This window comes from Mercurialis annua, linkage group LG8 (genome assembly GCF_937616625.2).
Source record: "Mercurialis annua linkage group LG8, ddMerAnnu1.2, whole genome shotgun sequence".
In the NCBI taxonomy this organism is placed as follows: Eukaryota; Viridiplantae; Streptophyta; class Magnoliopsida; order Malpighiales; family Euphorbiaceae; genus Mercurialis; species Mercurialis annua.
Genome location: NC_065577.1, coordinates 19,380,644 through 19,400,115, shown reverse-complemented (window position 1 = coordinate 19,400,115; position 19,472 = coordinate 19,380,644). Strand labels below are relative to the sequence as shown.

The 19,472-nt window shown below is 34.4% G+C and overlaps 1 protein-coding gene and 1 pseudogene across 1 annotated transcript; both read left to right on the top strand.

Moving 5' to 3' along the window:
- Positions 1 to 347: 347 nt before the first annotated feature.
- Positions 348 to 8,764, top strand: LOC126659531 (MDIS1-interacting receptor like kinase 2-like). The gene is made up of 4 exons (XM_050352823.2): positions 348 to 1,729; position 4,939; positions 6,527 to 7,859; positions 8,272 to 8,764. Exons 1-4 carry the CDS (start codon positions 426 to 428, stop codon positions 8,637 to 8,639), a joined length of 3,006 nt encoding a protein of 1,001 aa, XP_050208780.1. The 5' UTR covers positions 348 to 425; the 3' UTR covers positions 8,640 to 8,764.
- Positions 8,765 to 10,346: 1,582 nt separating this feature from the next.
- Positions 10,347 to 12,374, top strand: LOC126659889 (BURP domain protein RD22-like; annotated as a pseudogene).
- The last annotated feature ends 7,098 nt before the right edge of the window (positions 12,375 to 19,472 follow it).

Sequence of the window (19,472 nt, the reverse complement as noted above, 5' to 3'; positions counted from 1 at the left end):
TGATTCTATGTTTTAATTTAAAAAGTATTTACTAACTAAAAATGCTATATTTCTCGACTCCAAATTTTACTTAAAAAAACTAAAAATGCTATATTAATATTTTTTTCTTATAAGTTAAGAAAAAATAACATTATCTTAGTATGTATAATTTTAATTAAATAAACAACTAAGAAAACCGGAGGGAGTATAATATACAAGTTCTGCTGACTGCCTTTGATGATCAGTTATCTCTCAATTATTTTTCATGCATTCCCATCAATGTCCCTATCATATTTACTTTATTTATTAAAAATATATAGCTGACTTTGACTTTGAAGATCACCACAAAATTTAAAAGTTTATTCCTTTAAAAATGTAGCATTTTAGTAGTATTTTATACACACCATCTTCTTCAACTTGCTTCCTTGTAATCTACTCATCTAGACATGGCAGCTTCACTACAGAAACCCTTCTCCATAATCATTTCCATTCTCTTACTCTTTTTACATCTCGCCGCCGCTGAAATTGAAGTTTCAGAAGCTGATGCTCTTCTCAAATGGAAGTCAACTCTTGATAATCAAAGCCAATCCTTCTTATCTTCTTGGAACTCGACCAATTCCTGCGATTCTTGGTTCGGTCTGCACTGCAATCCGGCTGGAAGTGTGACCAATATCAGCCTGAGAGATACTGGTTTAAAAGGTACTCTTCAGAGTTTCAGCTTCTCATCTTTTCCTAATCTCATCAGGTTTAATATTAGTAATAACTCATTTTATGGAAAACTTCCTGAAGCAATTGGAAATTTAACCAAGCTTGATGTTCTTGATATCTCTGTTAATGAAATCTCTGGTCCAATTCCTGATGAAATTGGGATGCTTAGATCTTTGATATATGTTGACATATCCAATACTTTTCTTAACGGTTCAATCCCAGCCACTATTGGAAACCTGACACAATTGCCAATTTTGTACATTCATTTGTGTCTAATTTCTGGTTCAATACCTGAAGAAATTGGACTAATGAAATCTGCCACTCAAATTGATTTGTCAACAAATTCTCTCACTGGTTCAATCCCAACTTCTATAGGAAACTTGACAAATCTGTCTCTTCTTCATCTGAATCAGAATCAACTCTCGGGTTCAATTCCTCAGGAAATCGGAAAATTGTCGTCAACTCTTACTGAAATAACTTTCTCATACAATAATCTCACTGGTCCGCTCCCATCTTCGTTAGGAAATTTAACTAATTTAACTGCTCTTTATCTTAGTAATAACTCGTTTGCCTGGTCAATTCAAGTAATCGGAAAGCTGACAAAACTAACCACTCTGTTTCTTGAATTTAATCAATTTGCTGGACCTTTGCCTTTAGAGATGAACAACTTTACCTCTTTGCAACTACTTGTAATATATGCTAATAGGTTTACTGGACCTTTACCGGATGATATATGTATTGGTGGAAGCCTGATTGCTTTGGGTGTTAATCATAATAATTTTACCAGTCCCATTCCGAGAAGCCTGCGGAACTGTAGCACCTTGGGGAGAGCTCGACTCGAGGCAAATCAACTGTCAGGAAATATATCTGAAAGTTTTGGGGTAAATTCGGGATTGAGGTATTTGGATTTGAGTGATAATAGATTATATGGTGAGCTTTCATGGAAATGGGAAAATTTCGGGAACTTAGCGACTCTGATACTCTCTGATAATAACATTTCTGGAAAAATTCCGGCTGGAATTGGAAATGCAACTCAGTTGCAGTTATTAACCATATCAATACAAATCAGAAAATCCTTACCAATATTGACAGTCAAACAAATCAACAATCATCCTATCAATCATCTCCTACAATCAAGGAAAATTAATCATGTTCATATTACAAATATAGGAAATTTATATTAGTGTATCATTGTAATTATATCAATTATTCTTGCTATACTTAACATTGTAATCCTATAAATATGTACCTCATTCAACAGTAAATATATAATTTCAAAAACATTCAGCAACCTTGTCTTATATGGTATCACAGCGCCATCAACGATCCGCAACAAACAACCTCCGACCAAAACGCTTCACCTTCAAGCGCACCAACCCACCCTTGCCTCAACCCCGTTCCACCATGACAAACACTGTGCAAGAAACTCTGATTCCCAACCCACATGAAACCACAAAACCCTTAACTGCTCTCAACCTAAGCCATGTCATTAAGTTGACACCACTTAACTATTCCTCGTGGCATTTTCAGTTAACAAATATACTTTTCGGGCTCAGCTTACTCGGTTTCCTGGATGGATCCGAGTCTCCACCACCTGCCACCGTCCTTGACTCTGAGACAAATGAAAAACCCAATCCCGCCTACTTGACTTGGCTCAAGCAAGACGGACTGATTCTTGGTGCCTTAATGGGTACTATCTCTTCTGCCCTCCAATCCTTTATTGTAAGAGCTAAAACCACTAAGGAGGCTTGGGACATCCTTGCCCATACTTACGCAAACCCCTCGCGTGCGCATATTATGCAACTTAAAGACAAATTTGACTCCATTGTTAAATCAACGGATCAAACCATCTCGGACTATATGCACTCGATTAAAGCGTGTGTAGACCAACTCGCCCTTATGGGCAAAGTCCTTGATCCCGAAGATATTATCTCCAAGGTCTTAAAGGGCCTTAACTATGAGCTCTATAAACCCGTCATCAACGCCATTAGAGCTCGTGATACACCCATTAGTTTTGAAGCATTACATGAAAAACTACTTCAACACGAACTGATTGTCAAACACCAAGAAACCACCAATCATTTCACCCCATCTGCGAATCCTGCATATCGCCAGAATAACCAGCACCACCATCGTAGTTATTCCCGCCACCAACCCAACTCTCCTTACCCACAAACCACTACCCACAACCATCCAAATCCCCGACCCTTCCAAGGGCGATGTCAGTGGTGCCGTCAAACAGGCCATGTCATTGCCAATTGCCCCTTATTCAGGAAACTTTTTCCAACCATTGTCTTCCCGGCGCCACCATCTACTCGCTATAATCAACCACCACCTCAGGCCCACTCGGCCACCTATGGAGCACCTCCACCGAACCCAAACTTCCTGCTTGACAGCGGCGCTACCAATCATATCACCCACGATCTGGACACTTTAGCTTTTCATTCTCCTTATACCGGACTGGACGATCTCATTATCGGAGACGGTTCAACTCTCCCGATTGAAAATATAGGTTCTTTTACTCTCCAATCTCTTCAATTCAATAATGTGTTGCATGTTCCAACCATCTCACGCAATATTCTGTCAATTTCGCAATTATGTAAAGATAATAATGCATTTATACTTTTCTCACCTGATTTGTTTTGTTTAAAGGCAATATCATCGGGGAGAATTCTGCTCCAGGGCCGAGTTAAGCAAGGAATTTACGAGTGGTGTCCTCAACAACCAATTGCTCAAACCGCTGTCAAAGGAACCGCTCCAATATCTTGGCATCATAAGTTAGGCCACCCATCTTATGATGTAATTAAGATTATTAATAAAAATTTATCTTCACCAATATTGGATTATGAACACTGTCATTCTTGTTGTGTTGCTAAGAGCAAAAAGCTCCCTTTTTCTAATTCTTCGCTAAAGTCAAATGCACCACTTGATCTTTTGTTCTCGGACTTATGGACCAGCCCGGTCTTATCTCGAGATCACTACAAATACTATATCGTATTCGTAGACCACTTTAGTAAATATATTTGGTTATATCCATTAAAACGCAAATCCGACACCACGACAGTATTTATTCAATTTAAGGCATTAGTGGAAAAATATTTCCAAAAACCGATTCGACATTTTTTTTCGGATAATGGAGGTGAATATATTAAATTAAATAAAACACTTCTTGAAAATGGAATATCCCACTCTACATCACCACCTCATACTCCTGAACACAATGGATATGCCGAAAGGCGTCACCGTCACATTGTGGAAACCGGTCTAGCTCTCCTAAACCACGCAGGTCTTCCGACCACTTATTGGCCATTTGCATTTAGTACAGCAACTTATCTTATAAACCGACTCCCTACCAAAACCTTAAATGGTAACTCACCATATTCTGTAATACATAATAAACAACCCAATTACACAAAACTCCATAATTTTGGATGTCTTTGTTACCCTTGGTTAAGACCGTATACTAAGAATAAATTAGAAGACCGCTCTATTTCATGCATTTTCGTTGGCTATTCCACCACTCAAAGCGCATACCATTGTCTTGACCCAAAAACTTATCGCATTTACACTTCAAGACATGTAAAATTTGTCGATGACGAGTACCCATTTCGTAAATCATCAGTACCACCATCATCCCCTTCGCCTCACACTAATCCAAATGATTGGTGCACCATGTCCATACCCATTCTTACTAACGCAAACCCTGCACCTCCCTCGACCCCATCCGTCAATGATCAACCTCACACCAAACCACCCATTACAATTGTTTACTCTCGTCGAAATCCTTCTCCCAACCAACAAGCTACATCCAACCCCTCTTCGACCTCGGATCCGAACCTATTAGACCCCACCTCTACCACAGCTACTCCATCTTCCTCCGCTGAAGCCACCTCTATCCATCAACAGCCCATCCAAACCTGCCCTCCACCCAAGTCCACTGCTCCGCCACCTGCCAAAACAGTCACTACTCGCCTCAACAACAACATTCGTAAACCCAACCCAAAATACGCTAAAGTTGCTACCCTTAACCCGTCTCCTGACAATCTGCCCAACACCGTAAAACAGGCTCTAATACTTCCCCAATGGCGTAATGCAATGCACGACGAGTACCAAGCACTTGAGCAAAACCACACATGGACCCTCGTTCCTCGCTCTCAATCACAAAATGTCATTGGCTGCAAATGGGTATTTCGTAACAAATATAACCCGGATGGCACCCTAAAACAACACAAGGCCCGACTTGTTGCTAAGGGTTTCCATCAACGACCGGGTATCGATTATACTGAGACATTTAGTCCTGTTATAAAACCAACTACTGTTCGTCTTATTTTATCTCTAGCTGTTACAAAGTCATGGCCTCTTCGTCAATTGGATGTCAACAATGCCTTTCTCCAAGGCAATAATGTCTTCATGATTCAACCACCCGGCTTTGTTGATCAAACAAAACCCGACTATGTTTGTAAACTTCATAAAACAATCTATGGACTAAAACAAGCTCCTCGAGCTTGGTACACAGAATTAAAAACCCATCTACTTACCCAAGGTTTTAAACAATCTATTTCAGATTCATCTTTATTCATTTTACAAACCAAAAACACTTGTATTTATATGCTAGTTTACGTTGATGATATTATCATCACCGGACCAAATCTAACACACCTACAAACGTTTATTACAGCATTATCTAAGCGATTTTCCTTAAAAGATCTTGGACCACTGTCGTACTTTCTAGGCTTAGAAGTTATACCAAATGAACTCGGCCTACACCTAAACCAATCTAACGTTCACGATATCCTCACCAAATACACCATGATTGAAGCCAAACCAAATACTACACCTATGGCTACCTCTCCATCACTGCTTCGCGAAGACCATCTACCATTCACGACCAATCAACTTATCGCGCCATAGTCGGAAGCTTACAATATCTATCTATAACTAGGCTCGACATTGCCTTTGCTCTAAACCACTTAGCTCAATTTCTTCATCACCCCACAACTACTCATTGGGCCGCTTTGAAACGTCTACTTCGCTACTTGCAAGGGACTCAAACCTTCGGCATCCAACTGCATCGTAATTCACCACTTTGTCTTCATGCATTTTGTGACGCTGATCACGCAGATGACAAAGACAACTACATCTCCACAACAGGCTACATCATTTACCTCGGTCGCAATACTATTTCCTGGTCCTCCAAAAAAACAAAGGGGTATAGCACTCTCCACGACCGAAGCTGAATTTCGAGTTGTCGCTTCCGTTACAGCTGAAACACTTTGGCTCCGCAACCTACTCACCGAGCTTCACATCATCGTCAGCAAATCACCAGCCATTTACTGTGACAACATTTCAGCTACGCTTTATGCCAAGAACCCAGTCTTTCACTCCAGAATGAAACACATGGCTCTCTCCTTCCACTTCGTCAAAGAACAACTTTAACTCGGCCAAATTCGCATTCAACATGTCTCTAACAAAGATCAACTGGCTGACATTCTCACCAAACCGCTGCACAAGACTTCATATCATGAGTTACGAACCAAGATTGGACTCACGCATCGGACGTCCATCTTGCGGGGGCGTATTAACCATATCAATACAAATCAGAAAATCCTTACCAATATTGACAGTCAAACAAATCAACAATCATCCTATCAATCATCTCCTACAATCAAGGAAAATTAATCATGTTCATATTACAAATATAGGAAATTTATATTAGTGTATCATTGTAATTATATCAATTATTCTTGCTATACTTAACATTGTAATCCTATAAATATGTACCTCATTAGACAGTAAATATATAATTTCAAAAACATTCAGCAACCTTGTCTTATAGCAGTCACTTCATCTTTCATCGAATCTGTTTACCGGAGAGATTCCTAAGGAGTTGGGGAAATTGAAATTGTTGGAGCTTTCTCTTGATGATAACAAGCTTTCCGGTAGCATTCCTGACGAAATTGGAATGTTATCTGGAGTCACGATTCTAAACTTGGCAGGAAATAATCTGAGCGGAGCAATTCCTGAAAAACTTGGGGATTGTACGAAACTATTGTTTTTGAATCTAAGTAAGAATCGGTTTTCAGAGAGTATTCCTTTCGAGATTGGGAATATAGATTCTCTTGAAAGTCTTGATCTCAGTTACAATTTGTTATCGGAAAAGATTCCACAACAGCTGGGGAACTTGCAGAGATTGGAGGCATTGAACCTCTCGCATAATTCTCTTACGGGTTCCATTCCAGGAAGTTTTGATACTTTAGAAAGCTTGACGGCGGTGGATATATCCTACAATGAGTTAGAGGGTCCAATTCCACGTATTAGAGCCTTTCAACAAGCTCCATTAACATCACTTCAAAACAATAGAAACCTGTGTGGCAATCACACAAATCTACAGCCCTGTGTTTCTCCTACAAACACTGAACCTGGCAAAAAAGACCGAAAATCAGAGTTAATTCTCATCATCGTTTCTGTCTTATGCGGTCTGGTTTTAGTTCTAGTACTAATCGGCGGTTTCTTCTTCCTCCACCGAAGAAATAAAAGCAGAAAAGCTATCTCGACTGAGTCAGAGGATGCACATGTTATCGATATAAACCCCATATGGAGCGACGACAGGGATTTGCAATATCAAAAAATTGTCGAAGCAACAGAGGATTTCGATTCGAAGTATTGCATTGGAGTCGGAGGATACGGAATTGTCTATAAAGTGGTTCTGTCAGAAGATCGAGTGGTTGCTGTGAAGAAACTTCACGAATTACAAAATGGCGAAGAGTTAACTGATAAGAAAGAATTTAAAGGTGAAATTTCTATGCTCATGAACATTCGCCATCGGAACATTGTCAAGTTATACGGATATTGTTCGCATCCGAAAAATTCATTCTTGCTCTATGAATTCATAGAAAGAGGGAGTTTGAGAAACATTTTGAGCGATGACAACGGAGCAATTGAATTGGATTGGTTTAAGAGAATAAATGTTGTGAAAGGAATAGCTAATGCGTTGAGCTATATGCACCATGACTGTTCTCCTCCGATTATTCATCGAGACATTTCGAGCAATAATGTTCTGTTGGATTCAGAATTTGAAGCTCATGTCTCCGATTTTGGAACGGCTAGATTATTGATGCCTGATGAGTCCAATTGGACATCTTTTGCAGGAACATTTGGGTACACAGCTCCAGGTAAATAAAAAACTGTCTCATTATTCCTTTATCAGATTATGCATTTTCACTGTCTCTATAGGCATAAGCTAGTGGTAAAGACAGGCCGGCTATTGATCATGAAAAAAATCTTATTATAAATAAAATTATGACTATTACCAGAATATAATAATTCTGATCATCCGACAATTAATATATTTAGCTGATATGTTAAAATATAAAAAAAAAATAACCAGCCATTAATATTACTTTGCAATTTGCAAACTGAAATCAAAAAACAACAATATAGAAACTATGTTTCAAAATCACCCTTTAAAATTTGTAACTATTTCCTCCCGGAAATAACCGGGCAAGGACATTCAGAACCTGATGTTGCTAATGTTACTAAAAGATTGCTAATGAATTGACACGGTTGATTTAACTGTATTTGCAGAGCTAGCATACACGATGGTCGTCAATGAAAAATGCGATGTGTACAGCTTCGGTGTGATAACATTAGAGATAATAATCGGAAAACATCCGGCCGATTTGATCTCATCGCTTATGTCGACATCTTCAATGTCATTGCCAGATGATGAGCGCACACTCTTTAAGGACGTGATCGACCATCGACTTCCATTTCCTGAGAGTAAAGCCCGTGAAGGAGTCGCATATGTCGCACAACTAGCACTCGCGTGCTTAAGTACCAATCCTCAGTCTCGTCCGAGCATGCGACAAGTTTCTTCGTATCTCTCAGATAGCTGGATTCCATTGTCGAAGCCATTTTCGGAAATTAATTTGGAAGAACTTTTTGGCTTATGAACATAGAATTGATACTTTTACTAGGTTAGGTAAGCTTAAGGTTTTGAAAAAATAATGTTTGTAGTAGGTGTTTTCGTGTATATTATACTCTATATTTGTTAAAGATTTCAAAAATGATGATGAAATTGCAGCACACAAGATTGAATTTATAGGGAAAAATGTTCAACTATCATTTAAATTAATTACAGTAAAAGAATAATTATAAACTTTCCAAGTATATTTTTAAACTGTCAAAAGAAAAGTAGAGATAACGATTGATAACTATTTTCTTAGTGCAAAATTGGATTTTAATTAAGTTGACACTCTTTTAGCGTTTATATGATAACTATTGATTAAAAAAAAAAATTAATTATTAACAACACTAGTTTTGAGATTTTACTTATCATGAGATCCATTGTTAATTATAGAACTGATTATATTTCAATGGCGGTATCCAAAGATGCTTAAATATTCTCTCAAATCAAGAAACCTTATTAAATTAAAACTAGTTTGATTTCTCAATCTAAACATTACTTTACTCGAATGACGATGAGCTATAAGGTATACGCCATACATAATTCTTAAGGTATTATTTCTATCCTTCTAGATCCACATTCATGCTTTATCTCTCAACACATGACACAAATTCTACATGAAATTAAATTGGTAGTTAATTAATCAAATAACAATCAACACAAGAATTAATTACTAAAATATGGTATTAATTAATCTCTCGATAATATAAAAATCAGTTCATAAAATAACAACAAATCACATAATTAAGCTACATGGCTCACTCTGATGTGAGGATTTAGTTACACATAATCTGAAAATTGATAAATAAAAAATAAATCAAAATAATTTATTCATTAAGAGAAAATTAAGAAAAAACTCTTTTGATTTAGGTTGGATCAATTGTCACTTTAGTTTCTCCTTAAATCTTTAATAATCACTAATTTAATCTTGCCGAAAATCGTTTTATTCTACTTTATGATTGTTCCTAAATGCTCTTCAATAAATGATTTTTGAACTCTTTTAGCTCCATAGATTTGTGTTTCATAGCCTTTGAATTTAATGAGAAAATTCTAAAAACGGCCTGAAACGTGTGCTTAACCGGACATGCTAACCAAACCACTAGATCGATAAAGCTAGAATGTGCGATGTATATAGTAAACTTCCTCATGGAATAATAACCGAACCTCCAACTGGTTCTACTGGCTAGGTCTGGTCCTTCACTAAAAAATGTTACTCTAACCGGTTATGAAAGGCATGTCCAAACACGATCATGTTATCTAATGTTAATTTCCATTAGAGAACTTTTATTGAATCTAATCCTTAACCTCTAGGTACGTTCAAAACAACGTAGAATCCGAGTTCGTTAGTTTAGCAATATCGCTAGGTAGAAAAACTAGAGTATCATCCGCGATCTGAAGCTGGAAAATAGAAAAAAAAATAGAAGGAGAACCCTTCAATTAAAGTCAAAGACTTTGCTTTCTGAAGAATAGCATTGAGACCTTTCAAAGATAAACAAAAAGATAAGGAGAAATAGGGTTTGAATATATGGTGCAAAAATTCAAAATCAAACGATAGCATGCATCATTATATATTTTAATTAAATAATTTCCATGAAAGTAACCAAACAATTAATTCAAACAAGTTATTTCATATAAAGAGCTAGTCAAACACACAACAAAAACTAATAATAATTTTTAACCAAACTAATAATAATTTTGGTCCTATATAGAGAAGCACATATGTTTTGACTACATCTCATCTTCATATTAGTAAGCCTAGCTTATGAATATGGAGCTTCATCTTCTTCTTCCCATCTTTACTTTATTACTCTGTGTAAGAATTTATGTTTTTTTGGTTCAGATCATATGATCAATATCTTTGAATAAGTGAATTTAGCTGACATATTTTTTATTATCAATCTTAATATTGCAGCTTTTCAGAGAAAGTAATGGTTCCCTATCGCTAGAATTTTACTGGAAATCTATGTTGCCAAACACTCCATTGCCAATAGCTCTTCAAGAACTTCTAAAGCCAGGTTAGTTTATGCCATCATTTTTTTTTCTTAAACTATAATTTTATTATTTAAAAACAAAAATCCTAAGTTAATTAAATATATATATTAAGATCGTATTGACTTCAATCAATTATTTTATTTAAAATATAAAAACAAGAGATTCAATAAAAAAAATTACATTTTGAAGGATGAGTTCATCTTTTTATTTTTAGTTTTTAAATTTCTTAATCATTAGTTTAAATATTCAGTAATTAAGCAATTGTATATTTACTTTATATTAATAAATTAATAAATGTTTATATTTGAGATATTATAAATTTTTATATTTGAGATTCAATATATGTCTTTTTTTATGAATAATAAATGTTTATTATTGAGATATTATAAATGTTTATATTATAAATGTTTATATTATAAATGTTTATATTTGAGATATTATAAATGTTTATATTGGATTGGGATTCTCTCAAGTTCAAATGAACTTGAGGGGGTCATGTTTATAATCTACACCGTTCATTATAAAATGAACGGTGTAGATTAATTTGATCAAAATTATACCTTTTTGATCTACACCGTTCATTTTATAATGAACGGTGTAGATCGTGAACATGACCCCCTCGAGTTCATTTTGAACTTGAGGGAATCCCAATCCGTTTATATTTGAGATATTATAAATGTTTATATTTGAGATTCAATAAATGTTTATTATTGTCATAGACTCATAAAATTGATAGAGAAAACTATCAAAAAAATTTAATTTTTTTATCAATTTAGTCATAATTATCGATTATAAAATTATTTTACCTATATTCAGTGAAATATGTTCACCATACTCTTTTTTTATGCTTTTAATTTGCAAACATTTACAGAAAATATAAGCGATTTTTACAAGACAAGGAAGCATTTGGATGATTTTGAGGAGAATCCACAACAAAGGATCGATTATAAAATTGCGTACCCAGGAATAAAAACAACATTTGATAGTAATGTCATAACTAACAATACAACTACCACTAAATTCTTCTTGCATAACAATCTTCTTCCTGAAAATAAATTTTATCTTAATTTTAGAAAAGCTAATAATAGTTCAAATTTCTTGCCGCGTAAAATTGCTCAAAATATACCCTTTTCAACCGAAAAATATCCCGAAATTTTTGAATATTTTTCTATAGAATCCACATCAAAAGAAGCTCAAATGATCAAACATGCAATTGAACAATGCGAGGCACCAAAAATGAAGGGAGAAGAAAAATATTGTGCTCCATCCTAGAATCTTTAGTTGATTTTGTGGTTTCAAAATATGGAAAAAATGTCTTGGCTCTTGCTAATGATGTAGAAGAGGAGTACAAGAACCAAAATTACACTATTTCTCATGGAATTAGAAAAATGAGTGATTACCAAATTGTGTGCCATAAACAAATTTATTTGTACGCTGTGTTTTATTGTCATGTAACAACGAAGACACAGGCTTACATGGTTCCGATGGTGGGTGATGATGGTTCGAAAGCTAAAGCTGTTGTGATTTGCCACTCCGATACTTCATCTTGGAACCCACAACATTTAGCTTTTCAAGTACTAAAAGTTAAGCCTGGAGGATCTTCAATTTGCCATTTTCTTAGTAGTGATACAATTGTTTGGATTCCTAATTAGTTGAAAAAAATGTACTTCACTCTTTGTTTTGATAAAATTAGATACAAAAATATAAATGAAAAGAAAAATTTAGATTTTGTATTGTTTTTATAACAGCAATATAAAAGAAATGTCTTATAGTGATAGATTTACTATGAAAAATGTTGTTTAATTCACCATTTTATACCATCTTTGCTATTCCTCCTTACGTGTCAGTATTTCATTCGCCAATTCCTTTTTAAAAATAACGTTTAATGCATCCATTCTTTTATTGTTACACCAGATGTGTTAAAGAAAGATAGGTTAAAAATGAAGGTTATATTGCATTACTCATTTATTATAGTTAGTTTTATTGTCTCCTATTCATAATGATAATAAGAGAATCTAGTTTTTATTTGAATAAGTGTATCCTATTGAAGGTAAGTTACTTATCCGGTTAAGAACTTTATTGAATTATAAATAAAAGAAAAATTAAAATTTATAATATCAAATTATGGAAATTAAAAATCAAAAAATACATTCGAAAATGTTCATCAGGTGGACTTTCTCTTTAGCGTATGCGTCATTTTTTTAAGAATCTAATAGTGACATAAATATCAAAATCGAAATGCAATATTCAAGTTAAAGTCCTCCAAAGAGATAACAATAGATGACGGAAACTAAGACAAATTTTGTTTGGTACACAAAATCAAGAAGTCTAAAACAATGTGCAGTGAGAGAGCTCGAGTAGTATTAGTTAGCTTGACGAGCTAAGTTGGATTCGTCCACTGACATAGGCCCTCCCCAACTTTTTAAATTTACCTAAATTAGTATAGGAATTTTTGTTAGGATTTAAGCTAGCTCAACTTTAACAAATTATCATACTATATATAGTACATATTACAATAAAGGGTTAATTACATATAAAATCACCACCTTTATACGAAATTGCAAAAATAACACGACCTTTAAAACGTGGCAATTCAGGACACCACCTTTCATTTCTTTTCAAAAATAACATGGGCACATTTTTAGTGGCATTTTTGCTGACGTGGCGTGACACGTGGCACTCTCACCGGCTGTCCAAGTCAGCAAAATTTTATTAAAAAACGTGCCCATGTTGTTTTTGAAAAGAAATGAAAGGTGATGCCCTGAATTGACACGTTTAAAAGGTCGTGTTATTTTTGAAAATTCGTGTAAAGGTGTTGATTTTATATGTAATTAACCCTACAATAAATATAAAAAATTTGACTCCACCACTGAAATGGTCAAGATGCATGGCTAAGGCTAGTTGAACCAGTGTTTTAAAAACCGAACCGGTGGCCGAACCGGTGTGGCCACCGGTTAACGGTTCAACCGATTCGACCGGTTCAACCGCCGGTCGAACCGGTAAACATGATTTTGTATAAAAATTAATATTTATTTAAAAATAATACTAAATTAGAATAAAAAAGTTTTGTGTTAGAATTATTTAATTAGTAAAATTTTATTTAGGTATGCTATTCAAGTTTTTAACTTACCATTTTAAAATCCTCATATAATTTCATTCCTTAAATAAAATTTTAATTATTTGATTCTAACAAATATGAAAACACACAACCTATTAAATATAGATATTAAAAATTTACTCCTTTAATCTCAATTAGCCATTAATATTATTTATTATGATTTAATTATAAATACTAAGAAATATTTAATAATTTAATTTATTAAATTATAAAAAAACCCCATGTTATATTTTATTTCTAACGAATTTAATATTGTTGTATTTTAAAAGTATTCTTAATTTGATTGGCTAAATTAGTAAATGGAATATATGATTTTCTTAATAAACAAATGTATTGGCCATTAATTGTAAATTAAAATCATAAAAGGCAACTTGCTACTATTAGTTAATGAAAAACTACCAAATATATTATCTTTCTAAAATTATATTGCTCAATCTATGATATATGAAATTATGAATTGAATATAATTATAGTCAACTTATTTCCAAAACTACATTACTCCAACTTATATATGACTTAAATATAAATCTAATTAACATGAAAACAAACAATTGATTTGGTTTAATTATTGCAAAATTTTCATTTTTAATTCAATTAATAATTAAATCATCAATCATATTTTTTTACCAAATGTGGAATGATTCAAATAAGTAATAGATTATTTAATTGATTTTATTAATTTTGGTATGGAAACATTAAGTAAAGAAACAAATAATTAAAAAAAGTAAGAATATTAAAAATTAATGTAGATATTTTTTAAAAATATGTATTAAATATATATTGATGATTGAACCGGCCGGTTTTATCCGGTTCCGGTTCAATGATTTTGTCCGGTTCAGCCGGTTTTGTCCGGTCCAAAACGATTAGACCGGAATTTCCGGTTCTGGGGATGTAAAAAACCGGACTGGTGGCCGGTTCCCGGTTGAACCGGCTGAACCGGTCGAACCGGCCGGTCCGGTTTTTAAAACACTGAGCTGAACCATTTTAATAGAGAATATATCTGCTGTTGCACCAAAACTCTTCTCCTGCTGCTCAAACTTCTCCTGCTTCTCCTGTTGCTGACTTGCAATGGCCAACTGGATACAGCTAAATAAGAGCGGGCAAGTGGCAACAACTCTTTTACAGCTGGTCATTTAGTATATCCATTTCTTGTGTAAAACAGTTATTCATTTTGTGTATAAATATAGATTAGATTTCATCTTAATATATAAGTTTCGTAATTCTAAAACTTCAATAAATATATTTCGGTTCTATGTTTGTTTTCTGATATGGTATCAGAAAACAAACATAGAACCGAAATATGGCCCGGGGTCAGGCATTGTTTCTGAAGTTGCCGCCGTGTTATTAATATTTTTTCCGATGTATCACAGCGAACCAAATTAATTTCAATTTTTCTTCGTTGTATCGACCTGGATGTCCAGCCCCAGCAACCCAGATTGAATTTAATTTCGGCTTCAAGCATCGCTATCAGTGACTTGAGGTTCAATTTTAGATTCTTATTATTGCTATCAATAATTTTCGGTTCAATTTCAAATTTCGTTTCAATTCATCGCTATCGGTGCTAAAAATTCAAGCTCTCTGTTAAATCGTTGCTATCAACGGTTTCAATTTCGATTTCAGGTTCCTATTCTATCAAATTTATCTTTTGATCAATCTCTGATTTGTTCAATTTCAAATCGTTGTATCAACGGTTTCAATTTCAATTTCAGGTTCCTATTCTATCAAATTTATCTTTTGATCAATCTCTGATTTGTTCAATTCACAGTTGTTGATTTCAGTTCAGATTTGATTTTCATTATTTATTTCATTCGGTTTCAAATTCTAATCATCGTTATCGGTATTTTCAAATTTAATCTCAAATTTCTGCAATGTCAAGATTCAGTTCTTTTCACTCTTTTTGTTTGATAATATAATAGCTGGCAAAAGCCAGAAGCATAAAACTAGTTCCTTCTGCTCATGCGAGGCAAAGAGACGCCGATGGTGTCATCCCTCAAGCAGCCTAAAACTGTTAACAATAGCCAAATTGAGAGGAAGTTAATCAATCGCAGCAAGTCAAGATTCTCATTCCGAATAAAGAAGATTATGAGAGGAATCAAAGGGGTTGTATTGAGAGTAATACATGTCAAAATGGTAAGTCAACAAAAGAGTATTCATCCCCACGATTCAAGGAAGACAACAGCACAAAAATAGGAGTTGATTGAAATCACATATTTCCTTTAATTGTATTATTTCCTTTGTAATATTATCTATAAATAAAGAAAGACTTGAACTCTCTTTTCACGTTGAGAAAAGAGAAGAATTATCTCAATACTGTGTTCAGTTAGCTTTTTTAAAAAAAAATGTCCTTAATAACACTGTCATGAATAATCATACCAACTGGTTGAAATTCGGTGAGTTCCTTTCACTCTTTGATAATTGTTTGTTCAGTAGATTCAGTCCTCATCAATTGAGATCACTTCCCCTATTTCAGATTCTTTCATTTTCTTTCATTTCTCTGTCAATTTCTTATCTCTTTATCTCTTCCGATTATAATTTCTCAGCTTCTCTTTGATTTCTCCTTGATTTCATCTTTGTTTCATATTTTCTTTCTTATATCAATATTTTTAAATTAACAAAATATTTGAATCAAATTATCTATGACGATTCAGAAACGAACCAGCCGTCATCCCCCTTCCTCCATCGAGTAGCAACGAGGTGTTCTGACTCCTCTGAACTGTCCAGATCACCATCCAACATCACATTATTCCAAATCACATCTCCCTCCCCAGGTTTCTCAACAACACCAGTCCCCGTCTGCTGTCTCTATCGTACGGATGAGGCATTCATGCCACGAGATATGACAATGTCGAGCTCCTGACCCCTCAATATATGGATCTAATTGTAGCTGCCGAGCAGTCGGCATATTTTTTCCTCAATCTCCTCTATCAGTTCCTTTCTTCTGCAATTATCAATTTAAAATAATATTAATTAATTTATAGTATTTAGATTAAATGAATAAAATAAGATTAAGTAAATAAATAATAAAATAAAATTTAAATAATTAATTTGAACTAATTAAACCAACTAATATATCTAACTAAATTAATTTTATTTTAATATACCCTAAATCCTAAACACCTAAACTCTGTACTAATACTACATAAATTTAATTAAACTATTTAACTATCATTACTTTAAACTATTTAATTAAATAATTAATTTAATGAAAAAAATATTCAAGCGGCGACAACATTTCCGGCCGCCGCCGCTGTGGGGGCACGTTTGGGGAAAATGTTCCCTCACAAGAAAAACGTTTTCCCCCAAACGTTTCCCTCAAGGGGAAACGTTTGGGGAAAATGTTTCCCTTGGAATGGCGCGTCTAGATCACGTCGGTCCGGGTAGACGACGTATGGACATCGTCTACTCGGATCGGCGTGATCTAAAAGCGTCGGTCTGAAAAATAATTAAAAAATGTAAAAATTGAAAAGAAAAAAACGTGAAACGAACACTTAAGGAGGTTTCGTGCTCTATCGCGACTAGAATTCGACATTTTTACTTAGAATTGCTATATCCGTTTGTCGAGTTTGAGTGTGAGTTGAGAGGATTTGAATATGGATTTTTAAATTTGAAAAAGGTTAAAGGGTATTTAAATAAAAATAGGTGCTATAATAGTAATCTAAAAGCAGTAAATAGTAGTCCACATTATAGTCCATAGGAATTTTATTACTAATGTAATATAAATTGCATGTCTTTTGTTTTGTTGTAGTTGTTGAAATTATTAATGAATTTCAGTCCATCGCAATTGTTGGTGAAAATACGCAAGCGTACGTATGCCAATTTGTAATATAGACTGTGAAGTCCGGATATCGTACCCACAGAGAATGCTTCTAAAGACAACCAGTTAGGATACTCGATTTGGATAGTTGAAAAGATATTTTGATTGAGTTATAAAAACTAAATAAAGTGAAATAACAATTATGGATAAAATTAACTAAAGATATAATGAAAATAAGGTTTTAACAATGATGGGAAGAACAGGGATTATTAACTTTCATTATGTTGTTTAATCAGATTGGAATATGGATTTGGTTGTTCTACTAAGGTTCAGGCTAATCGTAAGCACCTAAAATTCTCTCTCGAGCAATTGTAGGCAAAAACAGATAACAAACTCGTAACAGGCTAATTACTCACTCTCGCACAATTATTAACCTAAATTACTAATCAATTAATGTTTATGAAGTAAACCCTAAGAACACGTACTCGTCAATTCACTCTCGGGCAATTAACTTCTACGTTCTTAATTATGTTGGTCTATTCCAGTTTTACTCTCTCGAGCTAAAACCAAAACACAGGACAATGGATAAATTGGCCAAATAAATTCAAGCGTTAAGAACAATAGTTAAAACATAGTAATAACAATAACCCACAAAATCCAATTCGTTTAAACAGACATAAATCCCATTAATAATCCCTAATGAAAGGTTTAGCTACACATATTCAAAGAAAGTTCAACAATAATGTAATAAGAATTCATGGCTGAATAAGAAACAATAATAATTAATCTCTAAATAGTTATCGTACCTCAATCGACAATAATCCCAAAACAATGATGAAGAAAATCCAGAATACAAGCTAAAACGATGAACGGTAATCGAAAGCTAAACAAAACTAATGTAAAATTAATGTCTAATGTGGCGAATTAAGCGAACCCTCTTCAATATGTTAATGGATGGTATTTATATATTTTCTATCCCAGAGTAGGGTTTGACCCTTCTTTTGTGTATTTTCAATGTTACCCATATCATATTAGGCCCCCGGAATGATACAACATGTCAAAAGGGTCAAAAACGGAAATCTGGACCTGTATGTGTCGCGTCGCGACTCTCCTCGCGATCCCGTCGCGAGAATCTACGGCTTTGGATCTGAAACTAGTCTCGCGTCGCGAGAATCCTCTTTGCGTCGCGAGCCATTTTCTGCTGCAGAAACGTGAACTTCAAAACCTCATAACTCCACGGAAAGACCTCGGAATCCGTTGATTCTTGATTCTTCGGAAATCTTAGGATGCCTACTTTATTTCTTGTGAAGAACACAAATTCATCAGAACTCTTTAAGTATTCCAAAATCTTCAATCAATGCAGTGGGGTCAAATTCACAAGTAGGAATTTGTGCTCTCGGCGTCTATTTTCATCGGATCTTCGCACAACTCTCCTCTAAACTTCAAATATGATCCCAATGGCTTCCAAATAGCTTGAATATCATGAAATATTCCTCCATTATGCCTGAGATGCTCAAACACAAAAAGGAGTACAAAGAAGCTCAAAACAAACATCAAATGCACATATATGACATATAAAACACATAGAATATAGGAGTATTTCTACTCCTATCAAACACCCTCACACTTACCTTTTGCTTGTCCTCAAGCAAATATAGAACAATGCCAAACTACCAATTATCAAACCATGCCATTCATGAAATTAAAGAATTTTCACATCCCATAAATAATGAATCAATCAAATCGTGCTTTTGAGACAAACAACATAAAGAGAAAAACAACAAATGACGATGTCCAATGCTCACACATGAAATAACAACACCGAGAATACTCAAATGAACTCACTCCTGCATAACTCCAAAATCAATTAAATCTATAGGGCAGTCTAAACAATCTCAAAACAAAGATGAAAATCATATTCTGAGCGGAAAAACAACATGTATAGCAACTAAGAA